The following is a 19,173-nucleotide window of genomic DNA, read 5'->3' on the forward strand; positions in this document are numbered from 1 at the left end:
TAGCACATATTTAATTACTCTGAAAAGCTAGCTGGATCAGCATTTTTTTTTTACTTGTCTGAATAAGTAGTAATAATAGAGTCATGGTTAGGTTGGAAGGCTATACATTTTAGTCCAATGTCCAGGATTCCAGACACTTTTTCATTAAGTTTATCAGGGGCCTGGTGAAGCATAACTGTGATGGGCTTGGGTTCTAAGGGAAAAAAGGAATAGTTGTGAACTCGCTAGATTTTACTAAGGCAAAGGTTTTCATTCTGTTTAATTTCCTGTATCATTTATAGGAATTTTCATTTTGCTTTGTCTATTTTTTTTTTTTCTTTTTGGGTGCAATATCATCAATAGTACAATTCTCTTTGACAGTAAAAAAAAAAAAAAAAAAAAAACACAAATTTTTTTTCCCTGTCATTTTGGGCTAGAAACGATGTAGGAAATGCCATTTCAAACAACCCAGATTTTAGTGTTTTGTTTCATTTTTTATATCTTTTCCACTTTTGCTTCTTTATTTTGTTTTGTGTTTTCTTCATTATTAACATCAATATTCTTATGTAACAGTAAGCTACTAACAAAAAAAAAAAAACAGAATTTTGGGCAAAGGGGGTTCCTAACTTTGTGTTCTGAAAATGAAACATACAAAATGTTACTGACATACCCTGCCATTTACAGTTAATTAGATTTATTATACTGCAATACATACAATTACCAATGTAGTTTATAATTCAAAAAATTAAAATACATAAAAACAGAAATAGAACTACAATATTAATAGGAAAGTTAAAGAAACACATATTCAAAATCTCCAAGCAAAGCAAACCATATCATCTACAAATCCCCCACAGAACCCCCCAAAAATGGCAAAGTAAAAAAAAACAGGCATTCAATAAATGTCAAAAGCAAGATAAGGATCCTTCCCCCACTCAAAGCTACCAGTAGACTATTCCAAAAGTTCCGTGGCAATTACAAAAAAATGCTTGTTCCCTAGTTCTACTGAGGCAAGCCTCTTTCACACCCAGAACTTCCAGAAACAGCATATCTTTAGAATGCAAATTCCTATAAGACCTAACTAAATGGCACAAGCGTAGCAGAAAGTTGTAAATAATATCCTATAATTTACTGCACATTCTTAGATATTACTCAGATACATCAGGATTTTACTTATGTTGCAAAGACTGGAGAGACAGTTCAAATTTGTACTGATGCAGACTTGACTCCATGGTGTCATGAAGGGATATGAAAACTCCCTTTGCTGTCATTCACTAGCCTGAGCTGAAGACTGAAGTAGAATAAGAGTAGAAAGAGATGCTGTGACCTGTGAACATTTTTAACCTTTGCAACCTTTTCTTTTAGTGCTTTTCTAATTTCCTCAGGCATTGAGAAAAAGAAAAACTAGCCCATATTCAAGTAAATATAATGAATATTTTATACTTGTATAGCTTATAAATCACAAGGGGAAAAACCCTGTAAACTTATGTAAAGTTTTATTAGCACATGAAACAGAAAGCAGCACCTGCACTAATTTACATAATTGTGAGTAGGTACATTCAAAAGAATAAAGAATAAACACTTAGGAATAGGAAGCAAAACACAATGAAGGCCCATCAACAGTATTTAAGAGAACAATGTTGGACTGTAAACAAAAGATGGAGACTTCAAGTTCTGGATTTTTCCAGCCAAGAGAACATTATGTATTGATGTCAATTCTAGGACAAGTCTCTCAGTAATAGAAAGTCAAGATTGCTTCACATCATTGCCATCTCTGGTCTCACATTCTTTCCATGCTTTTATTGGCAGTGAAATTATTTTTTTTTATTTGACTACATTGAAAAAGTACAGCCAGAATTTTTTTTTCCAGAAGCAGCTGGGTAACAAAATGCTGTCTTATGAGACTGACAGCAGACTTAACTCATATATATTCTAATTTCACAAGTGGAATCATTTTCCCTGTCCTGGCCTCCCACTTTTCAATAATTTACAATCAGGGGAAGGTAAAGAGATTTGTGTAGATGTGTAGTTTTGTCACATTTGAACATATATGTCCATATTTAGACAGACACTTCCCCCCTCCCTGATCACTTTTTCAAATAATTATGGCAAACTTTGAACTAAGTCAGTTTTTCTCTGAGCAGTCCCTTCCCTTGTACCAAGGTTGTAAGCTGCAACTTAGCTTATGCTTAAACCAGACACCAAATGTACGGCAATAGAAACCAGATGGAAAATGATCTTTTCATTCTGACTTTATGAATATTGTTGCTCATTGCCAAAAAAAAAAAAAAATCAAAACAACATCTGGACCTATGGAGTACAAGTTTAAAACTAGAAGTACCCCATTAACCCTAGACTTTCCACAATTGCTCTACAACATAGGAGTTCTCAATTTTCACATACAATATTGAAAGCGAAATAATCACGTTGCAGTCATTGACTTGCTATACTTTTGGATACCTCTGCCTCTCCTGGACACCCTCTTGTATCTATCCTGCCAAAATACTGCTCTCCATCTCACTCCAAATCTCATATTCCCTAGACTGTGTCTCAATTGTACATAAAGTGATGTAAAAAAAAAAGTCCCCCCTCCCCAGCTCCTGAATTCTTCTATTGTTATATCTGTGTCACTGTGAGGCAGTGGTGTAGCCAGAAGTCAATTTTTGGGTGGGCCAACAGGTTGGATGGGTGGGCACTAGACAGTGGTGTGCTGGTAAATGTTTAACAACAGGCTCTCTCCCCGGTCCACCTCTGCAACCCCCCCCCCCCCCGTCCACCTGTGCACCTCCCCTCAAAATTGCAGAGCTGGCTACAGCCGGGGAGAGAGCCTGGGGGGGGGGGGGGCAATGCATTACTCTCTCCAGGAAAAAAAAAATTAAATGATCCCAGGTTCCAATTTAAATCATGTTTAATGTGGGATAAAATGCCATAAATAAGTAAATAAATATAAACTTTTAATGTTGAGCACCTGATTCTCAAAGTGGACATATTCCAAACATTATAATGAAAATAAAATGATTTTTTTCTACCTTTGTTGTCTGGTGACTGTTTTTCTGATCATGCTGGCCCAGTATCCGATTCTGCTGCTATCTGTCCTCTTAACTCCGTTTCCAGGGCTTCCTTTCCATTTATTTCTTTACTTTCCTCCTTTCTTCTTCATTTCTTGCTTTATATCCATAAGTAAAAGCTGGGTCGTCCGCAGACTTGACTGTCCAGTGGATCCAGCTTCTGCCTATTTTCTTCATCCATGTGCAGTTTTTCTCCTCTCTTCCTTTTCCCTCATCTCCTTCCTCACTCTTCCATCCCCTCCATCCATGTCTAGCATTTCTTCTCTCTCCCTTCCCTCTCTTCCATCCATGTCCAGCAACCCTCCTCTCCCCTGTCCTTCCCTCCATCCATGTCCAGCAACCCTCCTCTCCCCTGCCCTCCCCTTCATACACCCATGTCCAGCAACCTTCCTATCTCCTCTTTCCTCCCCTCCATCCACGCATGTCCAGCAACTCTCCTCTCCCCTCCAGCCATCCATACCTAGCAATTCTTTTCTCTCCTTGTCCCCTCCATCCATCCATCCCCAGCAATTCTCTTCCCTCCCCTGCCCCCCTCCATTCATCCATCCCCAGCAATTCTCCTCCCTGCCCTGCCCCTATCCAGCCATACCCAGCAATTCTGTTCTTGCCCCTGCCCCCCTCTATCCATCTATACCAGCAATTCTCTTTTCTCCCCTGTCCCCTCCCTCCAGCCATCAGCGATTCTCCTCTCGCCCCTCCCGCTCCCATCCATGTCCTGCGATTCCACCTGCCCGCCCGGAGCCCTCTTCTCCCCTCCCAAAAAATTTACAGTGCAGGCTGAGCTCCATTCCCGCATTTGCCTCCCTCACTCTCACGGCAGCGCTTCCTAAACACTGCCCACCGCCGCCACGATCGCGGGATTTACCTCCCTCCGTCTCAGCAGCAGCGGTAGCGAATCATACACGCTGCCTCCTTCTAACCCGGAAGCGTCTCCGCTTCCGGGTTAGAAGGAGGCAGTGTGTATGATTCGCTGCTGCTGCTGAGTGCTGAGAGGAGGGAGGTAAATCCCACGATCGTGGCGGCGGTGGGCAGCGTTTAGGAAGCGCTGCCGTGAGAGTGAGGGAGGCAAATGCGGGAACGGAGCTCAGCCTGCTCCCTCCGCTCCGCTGCCTCCACTGCTGGGTGGGCCTGAACCAAAACTGGGTGCACCCATGGCTACGCCCCTGCTGTGAGGGAGTATATAGGAAATTACTGTTCCCCCTTAACAGCACTCCTTTACAGTCACATAACCACCTTAAAAGGTGGGCCATAGAGCAAGGAAGAGATGACTCAGCAGTAGCAGAGCAGGGAGGGTTGGTCAAGGCAGGATAAAAACCCTTAGCACAGGTCAGAGGAGAGCAGAGTCCCAGAGGACATAGGAAAAGCTTTCCATCCTATGCTGCCACCACAGATGTATAAGCTGCAGAAGCTCTACACAGGTAGGCCGAGTTTATTTTGGAATCCTGCTGAAACTGTATTATTGAAACTAAAGGTCAAGCCTGGGCCCAACTGTGCTGAATACTGGAAGACTGAACTTTAATTCTGGGATTCTAGTTCAGAGAGACAAACTGCTTGTGCTGCCTTTGGGAGCCAGACTAGTGCGTGGCATTGCCACAGCAGGCTACAGGGTTTTTGTGTTTATTTTCTCTTGACCTGTGAAAGAAACAGGTCACCCCCTTCCTTGCTCATAAACTGATTTTTGTTTTGTCTTTAAACCCTTTGTGTGGCTTTGTTTTTGAACACACCAGCCCCCCACCCCCCACCCCAAACTCTCTCATACAGCACAGTCACACTGAATGGTTTGATCTTTTCAAAAAAAAGATGTAATATGAGACAAACGGAAACTTCCTAAATATATAAATGAGGTTATAATTTTAAAAAACTATGTTAAGGAACAAAGTTATCTAACTCCACATCACCCATGTGAAAAAGTAGCTGTCTCCTTAGTTACTCAATCAACCAATTGAACAAATTAATTGATAATTAGATTCAGCTGATTGAACCTAGCCAGGCTTGAATCTAAGCCTCACAATATATTGAATCTTACCATGAGCTTGAAGTAGTCACCATAGAGTTTCTATAAGAATGCATAGAGTTTCTATAAGAATGCTATCTATGCCATGATCAAAGGAAATTCCAGAAAAGAGGACAAAAAAAGTTGTTGAAATATATCAGTCTGGAAAAGGTTGCAATGCCATTTCTAAAGTTATGGTGCTCCACCAAACCAAAGTTAGAGCCATTATTTCCAAACGGAAATGCCTTGCAACAGTGGTGAATCTTCCCAGGAGTGGTCGGCCTACCAAAATTACTACAAGGGCACAGCAACAACTCATCTGGGAGGTCACAAAACATTCCAGAAGAATATTCAAACAGCAGCAGGCCTCTCTAGTCTCAGCTAAGGTCAGTGTTCATGACTCCACAATAAGAATAAGACTGGGCAAAATGGAATTCATGGAAGAGTGTGAGAGTGTAGCAAAGCTGATACTGCTGCTGTGCAAGGGTAACATCAATGCTTGTTTCACATTTGCAAAAACACAAGCTTTTTGGGGGTAATGTTCTATGGACAGATGAGTCAAAAGTGGAACTCTTTAGACAACATAGGTCCCATTATGACTGTCTTAAAAGCAAACACAGCATTCCACAGAATGAACCACCATCATACTAACAAACATGGTGATAGTGTGATATTGTGGGGATACTTTGCAGCCTCAGGACTAGAGAATGACAGTTACCGTTACTGCAGATATACCATGGTAAACCGCAGTAAATCCACACTAATGGCAACACTGAAAAACAATTCCCGCAGATGTGAGAACAAAACTTTTTACCGCCCCATGGGAATGGTAAAAAGCCTTGTCCCCACGGTAAGAAAAAAATCCTCTTCTCCCCATCAGTGTCACCACTTACACTTTCCTGCAGTCAGCCAACAGCGTCGGTGATTCACACAGGCCAGCTCCGTGGCCTTCCTCCTGTCAAGTCCCACCCTCTCTATTGCAACTTCCTGCTTAGCGTCAAACAGGAAGTTGCAGTAGAGAGGGCAGGACTTGATAGGAGGAATGCAATGGAGCTGGCCTTGGTGAATCTCTGCCGGCTGGCTGCAGGAAAGGCAGTGTGCTTGCTTACCTTACTGACACTGCCAGCAGCCCAAAAACTGAAGGACAGCGGTGCAGGGAGCTGGAAGGGAGTGGTTAAAAACGAGCTGACCAAGGTTAGATTGAGAACCGGAGATGGAATGACAGCTGAAGTCCATGAGGTTAGTAGTTTCCCTTCCCTCGCCTTCACGCTGCCGTCATCCACATTCACCCAAACAAAGCAAGCAAACCTATGAGCTGCTCTGTCCACACTGTCATTCTTTATTGTTGGTAGCATTTTTACTTGATCTCACTTATATTTTCAAGCATGCTGGTTTGTTCAGCATATGGATGTACAAAGAGGAAGCATTGGTTTTCATCCATTAGAGTAGTAATTAGTTCTAAATTATAAATCATTGTGTCATTTGGAGGGGCTGGTTATAGGGACTCCCTGTATTCGTGCAGAAATGTTTTCACCTAGTAAAGGGCCACCAAAACAGACATGTTATGAGTATCAGGTGCTTAACAATCAGACTTACTATTTAAAAGTACAATTTTTTTCCCTTTATTTATAAATTTCAAAAAAATATACATTCATATAAAATAAATGTAGGAAAATCAGGTAATACAACCATAAGAAAAATAAACTTTTTCATCCTTTTACATATTCAAGGATTATTAGAAAATAGCATAGTTACTTAGTCCACAAATAGTGATCAAGATACAAAGTAAATAAGCTTAAAGAAAATTAAGAGAAAAACTCTAAATCAACTATAATAAGAGGATGAGGCTCTGGTCCCAACCAGCGGTTTTAGCTCCCTGCTGGCGCTGTCGAGGTTAGGTCGCCACCGCTTTCTTTAGCAATTACAAGTTGCCTCAGTTTGTCTGGGTCAAAAAATACATAATGAATCATATTTAAAGAAATAAGATATCTACATGCAAACTTCAATTTAAATGTGCCTCCCAATGAAAGAATCCGAGGCCTTAATCCCAGAAATTCTCTTTCTCTGAGTAGATTTACTATTGTCGGGAAAAACTTGTATCTTTGATCCATAAAATTGAGCTGCCATGAATCTGAAGTAAAGTCTTAGTACATTATTCCTGTCGGTTTCGAAAGCAAAAGACACAAGAAGAGTCGTGCGCTCTGTAATAGTTTCTATAGATGATTCCAGAAATTGTGTTATATTTAATTCTGGAGCCTCCACTGAAGTTGTTTTAGCTCCTGTAATATAGTAAAACTTTCACAATAGGAGGAAAGGCTTCTTTTGAAATTCCCAATATATCAAAGAAATATTTCCTTAACATTTCCAACGAAGATATCAAAGGATTTTTAGGAAAATGTAAGAATCTTAGGTTGTTACGCCTAAGTTGATTATCAAAATATTCACTGCACCCACTAAAAACTGCTCCAGGGACCTGCATACTGCTGTGATGGAGCTGGGTATGACATTTGAGGCTGGCATAGAGGCTGGAAAACATTTTTTTTTTGGTGGGAGGGGGTTGGTGACCACTGGGGGAGTAAGGGGAGGTCATCCCCGATTTCCTCCAGTGGTCATCTGATCAGTTCGGGCACCTTTTTGAGGCTTGGTCATGAAAAAAAATGGACAAAGTAAAGTCGGCCAAATGCTCGTCAAGGACGCCCTTCTTTTTTCTATTATCGACCGAGGACGCCCATCTCTTAACCACGCCACTCTCCCGCCTTCGCTACACTGCCGACACCCCCCCGTGAACTTTGGTCGTCTCCACGACGGAAAGCAGTTGAGGACTCCCAAAATCGGCTTTCAATTATGCCGATTTGGGCGACCCTGAGAGAAGGACGCCCATCTCCTGATTTGTGTCGGAAGATGGGCGCCCTTCTATTTCGAAAATGCCCCTGACAGTAAAACCTTTTTAGGTATATTAAAAGCAAGAAGCAGGCAAAAGAATCTGTTGAAATGTTAAAAGATTGAGGGGAAAAGAGGCACTCAGGGAAGACAAGTAGATTTGGAAGAGATACCAGTGCCAGAAATTACATTGAAAGCTGACAAGTCAGAAAAATTGAATGAAATCTCTATAAACCTGGAAGATGTAATGGCACAATTTGACAAATTGAAGAGTAGCACATTGCCTGGACCAGATGATATTCATCCCAGAGTACTGATAGAACTCAAAAATAAACTTGCAGAACTATAGTTAGTAATATGTAATTTATCCTTAAAATCAAGCATGGTGCTGAAGATTGCAGGGTGGTCAATGTAACGCCAATTTTTTAAATAAGGCTTCAGAGGTGATCCAGGAAATTATAGGCTGGTGAGCCTGATGTCGGTGCTGGGCAAAACGGTGAAGACTATTATAAAGAACAAAGTTACAGAGCATATTCAAAAACATGGATTAATGAGACAAAGCCATCATGGATTTAGTGAAGGGAAATCTTGCTTCACCAATCTACTACATTTCTTTGAAAGGGTGAACAAACATGCAGATAAAGGTGAGCCAGTCGATATTGTGTATCTGGATTTTAAAAAGGCATTTGACAAAGCACCTCATGAAAGACTCTAGAGGAAATTGGAGAGTCATGGGATAGGAAGTAGTGTTCTATTGTGGATTAAAAAGTGGTTAAAAGATAGAAAACAGAGAGTAGGGTTAAATGGTCAGTATTCTCAATGGAGAAGGGTAGATAGTGGGGTTCCCCAGGGGTCTGTGCTGGGACCACTGCTTTTTAACATATGTATAAATGATCTAGAGATGGGAGTAACTAGTGAGGTAATTAAATTTGCTGACAACACAAAGTTATTCAAAATTGTTAAATCACAACTGGATTGTGAAAAATTAAAAGAGAACCTTACGAGACTGGGCATCCAAATGGTAGATGATGTTTCATGTGATGCATGTGAGAAAGAAGAACCTGAACTATAATTACATGATGCAAGGTTCCACATTAGGAGTCACCAACCAGGAAAGGGATCTAGGTGTCATCGTTGATGATATATTGAAACCCTCTGCTCAGTGTGCAATGGTGGCTAAGAAAGCAAATAGAATGTTAGGAATTATTAGGAAAGGAATGGCAAACAAAAATGAGGACATATAATGCCTTTGTATAGCTCCATGGTGCAACCGCACCTTGAATACTGTGTGTAATTCTGGTCACCGCATCTCAAAAAAAGATATAGTGGAATTAGAAAAAGTACAGAGAAGTGTGACGAAAATGATGAAGGGGATGGGATGACATCCTTATGAGGAAAGGCTCAAGTGGCTAGGGCTCTTCAGCTTTGAGAAAAAGATGGCTGAGGGGAGATATAATAGACGTCTATAAAATAATGAGTGGAGTGGAACAGGTAGACGTAAATCGCTTGTTTAATTTTTCAAAAAATACTAAGACTAGGGGTCACACAATGAAGCTACAAAGTACAACAAATCAGAGAAAATATTTCTTCACTCAATGTATAATTAAACTCTGGCATTCGTTGCCAGAGAATGTGGTAAAAGCAGTTAGCTTAGTGTGTGGGGGGGTGTTAATATCTTTTTATTGAAAGTTTTTAAACCGCATCAATAAACAAACACAGCTAGAAATCAGAATGATACAAATTGCAATGATATCAGCAACAGTATAGCACATCATCTCCCAGCTTAGTGGGGTTTAAAAAAAGTTTGGATAGCTTCCTAAAAGTAAAGTCCATAAGCCATTATTAAGATGGACTTGGAGAAAATCCAGTGCTTATGAGATCACGGTTGTGGCTGTATCCCATGCCTAAACTCGCCTTTCCTCCCGGTGACCAGGCCTTGTGGCTGCTGTGGACTGCCTTCTCCCTGTTTCCCAGGCATGTTCCGGAGATCATTCCAGTCCTGTTCTAATGTTCCAGCATTCAAGCCTCACTTTGGTGTTCTTGTAGCCAAGCCTTGCTCTGGTGTTCCTGCTGCCAAGCCTCACTCTTATTTGTGACATCATCAGTAAATGCCTTTACAAAGCGCCTTGAAACATTCCTGTTTTGTCTTTGCAACAGAGGTCTTCCAACGAGTTCTTGTCTTCGTGTGCTTCTTGTTCTTCTTTCCTGCTTGTTCCAGTCCTGTCTGTTCTAGCCCTGTCTGCCTACAGCTTCAGCTCCAGTCCTGCTTGTTCTGCTCCTGCCTGCCTTCAGCTTCAATTCCAGTCCTGCTTGTACCAGCCCTGTAAGTTTATAGCCTCGATCCCTGTTCAGGTAGTTCGCCTGCTGCTGGTCACCGGCAGTGGCCCAAGGGCTCACTACTCCTGACTCCGTGACACTTATTTCTAGGATAAGCAGCATAAAGTGTACTGTTTTGGGATCTTGCCAGGTACTTATTACCTGGATTGGCCACTGTTGGAAACAGGATGCTGGGCTTGATGGATCTTTGGTCTGTCCCAGTATGGCAACACTTATGTACTTAACTGGATTTAGGGGCCCAACCTACAGATACTGGATTCTAGTGTTAGATCAATCTGATTCTTGTCAGATGAGGCTTAAATGTAATACTTTAGGTCAATTTCAGACAGTTTATTGGATGACCTAGGAAAATTAATGGCTTCCTTGCGTCCCTCAGCTTCAATTTTTTATCTGTGTCCTTCATCTTTACTACTAGCTGTGAAAGATGTAATGCTTAAGTCTGTTATGCCTTTCATTAAGGAATCTTTGAGTTTGGGAATTGTACCTAAGGCTTGGAAGACCGCAGTAATTTGATCAATATTGAAGAAACCTATATTTGACACAGGTCTGAAGTAATTTTAGGCCAGGGTCCAGTTTGCCATTTTTATCTAAAGTTCTAGAAAAGGTGTTTTTTTTTTATTTATTTATTTTTTTATTTATAGTTTCAAAATTACATATCTTCCCATGGAAGTATTCAGTAACAAGAAAAAAAAAAAGAAAATAAAGGAACTAATCATATTATTGAGACAATTACTTGTCTCAATGATAACATTTTTTATAACTTATACATCGACCACTATATTGGAAATACTTAAATGGATCCAAGATATACTATATTACATAAAGGAAATAATAACAAATTGTTACATGCTCCGGGTACTTTCTCAATCTACCATACAGTGTCCGCATGGAAATCTAAATTTTAACAATAACATTCTCAGCTTCTCTAGCACTAATAAAGTCCTCGAGTTGTTTTGGATCAGAAAATTGGTAATTGTTTTGTAAATAAGTAAAACGACAAATACAAGGAAATTTAAGAGTAAATGTTAGCCCTAAATTTAACACTCTTTGACGCAGGGCCAAAAAGGCTCTGCGCCTAGCTTGGGTTTCTTTAGCTAAGTCTGGAAAAATTCTAATTTTAGCTCCAAAAAACATCGAGTCCATATGTTTAAAAAATAACTTTAACACCATCTCCCTATCTATCTCAAGTGCAAAAGTCACCACCGCCGTTGTCCTCTGTGTAACAACTTCTAGAGAGGACTCCAAAAAAGCAGTTAAGTTCAATCCTCCATCCTGAGCCACCTGTTCTCCTCCAGCTTTAGATGGTATTGAAGTCTGAAGATATATCACTCTCGTAATAGGTGGTAATGCTTCACCCGGCATCCCCAGAACCTCTCTCAAATATCTTTTAACCATTTCAACCGCAGAGATAACAGGAGATCTGGGGAAGTTGACAAGCCTCAAATTAAGTTTCCTCTGCTGATTTTCAATATATTCCAATTTCCTTTTAACGAAATTACTGTCCTTAATTGTGACTTTATTCAAGTTCTCCAAATTCGTAATTTTACTATCAAATGCTTTTATTTCAGACAACTGTTGGGCGTTAATTTGCTCCTGAGCTGACAGGGCTTCCGATAATATCTTAATCTCCACAGCGTTTTTTTGCATTACTGACTGAAGGGAAGAATGCATTGAGAAAGTTAGATCCCATAATGATTCAACAGTCACTACAGCTGGTTTCACCGCTACGATATTAAACTCAGGAAGGGGAGTGTTGGAAATCCGCTGTAAATTCTCTTTCATTGCTAAGGAAAAGTTTTTAAACCCCTGTCCTACCAGGTTTTCTTCACTTCCTTCACGTTCGGCTGGGCTCCTTTCTTCGAGGGTCCGTTCCACTTCGGGCTCCGGGGCTCTCGAATCACTAGCCTCTCGGGCACTTCCTGGTTGTGGTGGCGCTGCGCGGACGTCGGGGCTCAGAGAAGCCCCGTCTACACTGCTGGCCGAGTTACTAAAAACCGGTCGGGTAGCAGGAGAAGATGTAGCCCGGGGTCCCAGCGATACGCCGCAGGTTTCCAGAGTCATCTGCCTCGATAAGACGGCACCAGCAGGGGTAACAGGAGCCTCCCTCACTTTGCCACGCCGTTTCCCCATAACTAAGGGAACCCGGCTGCCTTTCTCAGCTCAAACTGAGGTAGGTCGCGGAGACACGTCTGGAGTAACAGTTTCAATCCAGCGCCATCTTGGATCCGTCCGAAAAGGTGTTTTTTTAACACAACTGTTTGATTTTGTTGGGAAGCAGAGGGTTCTTTCTGAGTTTGTCTGATTTTAGCTACTTCCACAGTACGGAAGCGGTTTTGTTGGACATTGTTGATGATTGTTGGAAATATTTAGATAAAGAGAATGATGTCTTATTAGTTCTATTGGACCTTATTGCCGCCTTTGATACAGTTGATCACTCAATTTTATTAATCGGATTAATGGAAATTGGGATATGTGATGTTGCTACTTTGATGTAGAGCTCTTTTTTTTTTTTTAAGGTTATCAATAGAAATCAAACAAAATAAAACATGGAAAAGAAAATAAGATGATACCTTTTTTATTGGACATAACTTAATACATTTCTTGATTAGCTTTCAAAGGTTGCCCTTCTTCGTCAGATCGGAAATAAGCAAAAAAAAACTAATCATCAGCAGCATATAGGCAGTACTCAACCCCCAACTGCTCAAACACTCAACACAATGGGGCCATATAGTGTGAAAGATCCTGCCCTCCGCATGAGGGTCTTCGGGATCTTGCCTCCACCCTGGCCACTCAGCCTCCCGGCCCCCTGCAGTCCACAGGGCAGGGCTCAAAGAAAATAAACTCCAAAAAGGTAAAAGTCACCAAGCTCCTCTATTGTCAGGGCTTCACAGTTCAGTAACTTTCAAAAGGAATCCTGCAGCCCTTCAAAAACAGTTGCTCCTATTCTTCTCTCAGGGCCCAGGTACAGCAGAAACACAACCACGTCCCCCTTTCAGCTGCTGCACAAATCAGTTGGAGCCAAATTAACAGTCCCCACAGATAGGTTCCTCTGTAGTCCAACTTCACACCCCAAAAAGAAGCCCTGTATCTTGTCCACCCCCACGGGATTTCTGCAAACAGTTCCAAACACACAGTTCTGTGGGCCTCAGCCCACAAAAAGGAAAAAAAAACACTGTAGCTTACTTTCCCCTCCCCCACACAAAAGAAGGTTTGTTTTCCCAACAGTTCAAAATCCACAGTGCTCAATGCCTTAGCACTCAATTCAGACACACAGTCTCTTCAAAGAACACAGCCTGAACTCCTTTGGGAAAGAGGAAAAGATCCCCCCCTTTCTGGGTCACTCTATTACTTCACTGACCCTCCTCCCGCATGACCTTTCCCCTTTCCACTTTCAGCCCAGCTCTGACACCAAGAGTTCACCTGGTTTTTCAGTTTAGCTTTCAAGGCATGAGCCCAGGCAGAAAGGTCCATGGGTTCCTCAGAGCCTGCCTCCTGCTCCTTCTCTCCAGCAGCCTGCCAGTCCATGGGCTCATTCTCCTCTACCCTGGGCGGCTTAGGGTTACCATATGACTACAGAAAAAGGAGGACGGATTGAGCCAGCCGGGTTTTACTTCCATTGCTTTAATGGAAGTAAAACCCGGCTGGCTCAATTACTTCCATTGAAAGCAATGGAAGTAAAACCCGGCTGGCTCAATCCGTCCTCCTTTTTCTGGAGCCATATGGTAACCCTAGGGCGGCTGTTCTTCTCTTACTTGATTATGTTCCAGGTGCCCCTCCCTTGCCTTGTCAGAGCCTTCTCCCGTGGAATGCTGGGGCCCATAATCCCTATACCAGGGTTTCCCCCGGGGATGCTGGGAAATGTAGTCCTTCTCCCACCTCCATTTTCTAGGGGGCACTACCTTTTCCCTTCTCTCTTTCTCTCTCTCTGAGGAATGATTAAAGGTAAGGCTCTGCTCTGTCTCCCTCGGCTCCACTTCCATCTGTTCAAAACCCTTATCCTCCCCTTCACAATAGATATTAAATAAAAGGGCAGAAAGCTGACCCCTGTGGGACCCCCCCCCTTTGAACCCCAATAGGTTCTGAGATTGTTCCCTCAGTACGAACCTGGATGACACATCCAGACAAATAGGAGGCAAACCACTCATATACTTTACCACTCACTCCTGTTTCAACCTAAACAATAACCTAACATAGTAACATCAACTGAATCAAACACGGAAGGAGCATAATGGCAAAAGTATACCCTAATAAGTGGAGAGCTACTATTGTACTAGGCAAATGTCCTGTTAGCCACATAGATTTGGATTTGGAAAGATTCCGACTTCACGTAATGATTTTCTATCCAAAGAACAATTCTTTGAAGGTTAATATTAGGGAAAGAAAGATCAGGTTGGGTAGATCAGCATAAAAAGGAATTGGATATCATCAGCAAAAAAATGTGCGTAAACACCAAGTTCCTGGGATAATAAGGCTGGAGGACTCAAACAGTTTGAAAAGTAACAGAGATCCCTGAGGGACTCCACAGGACAGATTACAGTTACATAAAAGTGCCGAAATCTGTGCCACATCACTGCACTATATTTGAATATTTTCATTTACAATGACCCTAAATATCTTTGTGCACTTAGCTCATAGAATTCAGGGGCAACACAATCCGGCTGATATTCAGTGCTATTTAACTGGTCAGGAATGGTTATCTCCACTGAACATACAACAGCTAGCCACAAATATGCAGTACTTTGCCAGCTAAGTTTAATGGTCATATTGGACCACTTAAATAGCAGCCCTATCTTTGGCTGCTATAAACTTTACTGCCCAGCACTGAATATTAACTTGACCAGTTAAGTAATGCCATACTGGGAAAAGACCAAGGGTCCATCGAGCCCAGCATCTTGTCCATGACAGCGGCCAATCCAGGCCAAGGGCACCTGGCAAGCTTCCCAAATGTACAAACATTCTATACATGTTATTCCTGGGATTTTGGATTTTTCCAAGTCCATTTAGTAGCGGTTTATGGACTTGTCCTTTAGGAAACCGTCCAACCCCTTTTTAAACTCTGCTAAGCTAACCGCCTTCACCACATTTTCCGGCAATGAATTCCAGAGTTTAATTACACGTTGGGTGAAGAAAAATTTTCTCCAATTTGTTTTAAATTTACTACTCTGTAGTTTAATCGCATGCCCCCTAGTCCTAGTATTTTTGGAAAGCGTGAACAGACGCTTCACATCCACCTGTTCCACTCCACTCATTATTTTATATACCTCTATCATGTCTCCCCTCAGCCGTCTCTTCTCCAAGCTGAATAGCCCTAGCCTCCTTAGTCTTTCTTCATAGGGAAGTCGTCCCATCCCCGCTATCATTTTAGTCGCCCTTCGCTGCACCTTTTACAATTCTACTATATCTTTCTTGAGATGCGGCGACCAGAATTGAACACAATACTCAAGGTGCGGTCGCACCATGGAGCGATACAACGGCATTATAATATCCTCACACCTGTTTTCCATACCTTTCCTAATAATACCCAACATTCTATTCGCTTTCCTAGCCGCAGCAGCACACTGAGCAGAAGGTTTCAGTGTATTATCGACGATGACACCCAGATCCCTTTCTTGGTCCATAACTCCTAACGTGGAACCTTGCATGACGTAGCTATAATTCGGGTTCTTTTTTCCCACATGCATCACCTTGCACTTCCTCACATTAAACGTCATCTGCCATTTAGCCGCCCAGTCTCCCAGTCTCGTAAGGTCCTCTTGTAATTTTTCACAATCCTGTCGCGAGTTAACGACTTTGAATAACTTTGTGTCATCAGCAAATTTAATTACCTCGCTAGTTACTCCCATCTCTAAATCATTTATAAATATATTAAAAAGCAGCGGTCCTAGCACAGACCCCTGAGGAACCCCACTAACTACCCTTCTCCATTGTGAATACTGCCCATTTAACCCCACTCTCTGCTTCCTGTCCTTCAACCAGTTTTTAATCCACAATAGGACATTTCCTCCTATCCCATGACCCTCCAATTTCCTCTGTAGCCTTTCATGAGGTACCTTGTCAAACGCCTTTTGAAAATCCAGATACACAATATCAACCGGCTCCCCTTTGTCCACATGTTTGTTTACTCCTTCAAAGAATTGAAGTAAATTGGTCAGGCAAGATTTCCCCACACAAAAGCCGTGCTGACTCGGTCTCAGTAATCCATGTCCTCGGATGTGCCCTGTAATTTTGTTTTTAATAATAGCCTCTACCATTTTCCCCGGCACCGACGTCAGACTCACCGGTCTATAATTTCCCGGATCTCCCCTGGAGCCTTTTTAAAAAAATCGGCGTTACATTGGCCACCCTCCAATCTTCCGGTACCACGCTCGATTTTAAGGATAAGTTGCATTTCACTAGCAGTAGCTCCGCAAGCTCATTTTTCAGTTCTATCAGTACTCTAGGATGAATACCATCCGGTCCAGGAGATTTGCTACTCTTCAGTTTTGCTACTCTTCAGTTTAAGCTGACCAAAAAAAAATCCAGATATTCAATGCTGGTCACTGGAAACGGCCCAGCATTGAATATCAGGGCACTTAACCGGCCCGCCTCCTGTGGGCTGAATATCTGCTGGACTATCTTTTTAGTTGGGGAGGAGGGGGTAGGACAAAGTATACTTCACCATGTCTCCCAAGCTCCACGGTAGCTCATGCAATGTGGGCCAAAGTTAGCTGGACCAAGGCTCCAGTGACCTACCACATTCTGATCCCTACATGAGAGTCAACTATTAAATACGTAGGACTCCTTTTACTAAGCCACGATAAAAAGTGGCTTCCAGTAGTGTAGGTGCGGGTTTTGGTCATGCGCAGAAATATTTTTCAGCGCACGTACCAAAAATGCCTTTTAAAAAGTTTTTCCGAAAATGGATGTGTGGCAAAATCAAAATTGCTGTGCGTCCATTTTGGGTGTCTGACCTTACCGCCAGCCACAGACCTGGCGGTAAAGAATCTGCGCGGTAATGACCTACGTGCATCAGATACCACTTGGCACATGTCCAAAATTAAAAAATATTTTCCAGATGCACGTAGCGGACACGCGCCAAAAATGAAATTACCACAAGAGGCACAAGGTAGTCGGGCGGTAAGTTTTTATTTTGGCGCGTGTACAGCCTTACGCGGCTTAGTAAAAGGGGCCCTTAACTTGCAAAGCATTTCATCTCATTGACAACTTACACTCATTTCAAGCTGCCAGAATAGATAAAAATGTCTTGGGTCTCTTACTATCTGCAGTTAATTACATGCATTTTAGAAATAATCTGAAGACTTACTTGTTTAAGAAATATGTCCTGAATACTAAAGAGTGACTTTTTTGTGGAATTGTTTTTGTTTTATTGTACTTTATTATTAGTCATTGTTATCTCCTGGTGAATGTCCAGCTTCTTGGAATTTGTAATCCGCGTAGAACCACAAGGTCGACTGTGGAATATAAGTTATACTGTTATGTTATGTTATCTTCATACCACTAGTGCTATCAAAGTTTCACCCTGGGAAAAATTCTGATTGATTGTAAATAAATGTTAATTGACTTACTGAGCTATCTAGGCCCACAAGTAAATCTGCTGCAAATATCAGGTCAAACAGATAGAAAATCTTCATGTTTCAGGACCTGCAACAAGAATGGAATTAAAAAGTTGTTTATGCTACCACTTTCTACATAGATTATTCCTCAGCACATTCTATATGGTTTACAGACTCCACTGATTTTGCACATTTTTGGCTCAATTTACAGTAAAACATCTTGGAAATAATTGGAAATGTGTAATCTAGATGTTTCAAATTATTCCTACATTAAGCACCACTATACATGCAGCTAACACCTCTGAATATGCAAGTATTTTATTTATTTATATATGTCTATACATCTATATATTGCATAACTCTGGGGTCCTTTTACTAAGGTGCGGTGAAAAATGGCCTACGGTAGTGTATGCACGTGTTTTGGGCATGCACAGATCCATTTTTCAGTGTGCCTGCCCCTTTTTCAAATTTTTGCCAAAAATGGACGTGTCAAAATCAAAATTGGCGCGCGTCCATTTTGGGTCCAAAATGTTTGAAAGAAGGATGTCCACGCCTTCATTATGCCTCCACTGACACACACATACCTCCCCCCCCCCCCAGGGACCTGCATACTGCCCCCCCCCCACAGGGACAGCCAAATTTTAAGGGAGTGGAGTGGAGGAGTGGCCTAGTGGTTAGAGCACTGGCCTTGTAATCCAGAGGTGGCCAGTTCAAATCCCACTGCTGCTACTTGTGATCCAAATAAATAAAGGGGGTGTCAGAGGCATAGCAGGCATGGACATCCTTCTCACAGAAACATCCACATTTTGGACATCCTCAACTGCCATCGCAGGGATGGAGGCATAGTGAAGGACATCCTTCACCCATACTCTTAAAAAAAAAAAAAAAAAAAAAAAAAAAAAAGACGTCCCTGACAAGCACTTGGACGTTTTCACCTGGACTTGTATTTTTCTAAGGTTGTAGAAGGTAATTTATTTAAGGTTGTAGACGGCTATTATACATGCAGCTTGGCTGCTCTGCACTGGCTTCCCCTCCTTAGGAAGGAAATCATATGCAAATGAACAGCGAGCAGCTCATTTGCATGCGATTTCCTTCATGCATGCCCGTTCCTTTCCGAATCGCTAAGGGATCGGTAAGGGAAGGGCTTTTTCTGTTCAGTTAGTGCATCTGGCTGAAGGTAAGGGAGCTATGTACCTGGGATCAATTTCTGAAGTCCACTGCAGTGCCCCCTAGGGTACCCACTTGGTGTCCTGGCATGTCAGGTGGACCAGTGCACTACAAATGCTGGCTCCTCCCCTAACCAAATGGCTTGGATTTGGTCGTTTCTGAGATGGGCATCCTCACTTTCCATTATCGCTGAAAA

General features: G+C 42.0%; 1 protein-coding gene across 1 annotated transcript in view; it reads right to left on the minus strand.

Annotated features, from left to right (window-relative positions):
- The window catches only part of FGL1 (fibrinogen like 1), a 113,911-nt gene that overhangs the window by 83,419 nt on the left and 11,319 nt on the right, over positions 1-19,173 (minus strand). The window contains exon 3 of the mRNA XM_030191463.1: positions 17,823-17,898. Within this exon, the coding sequence (XP_030047323.1) occupies positions 17,823-17,888 (66 nt within the window). The 5' untranslated portion in view covers positions 17,889-17,898. The remainder of the gene's footprint in view (positions 1-17,822; positions 17,899-19,173) is intronic.

Source organism: Microcaecilia unicolor, chromosome 2, assembly GCF_901765095.1.
Source record: "Microcaecilia unicolor chromosome 2, aMicUni1.1, whole genome shotgun sequence".
In the NCBI taxonomy this organism is placed as follows: Eukaryota; Metazoa; Chordata; class Amphibia; order Gymnophiona; family Siphonopidae; genus Microcaecilia; species Microcaecilia unicolor.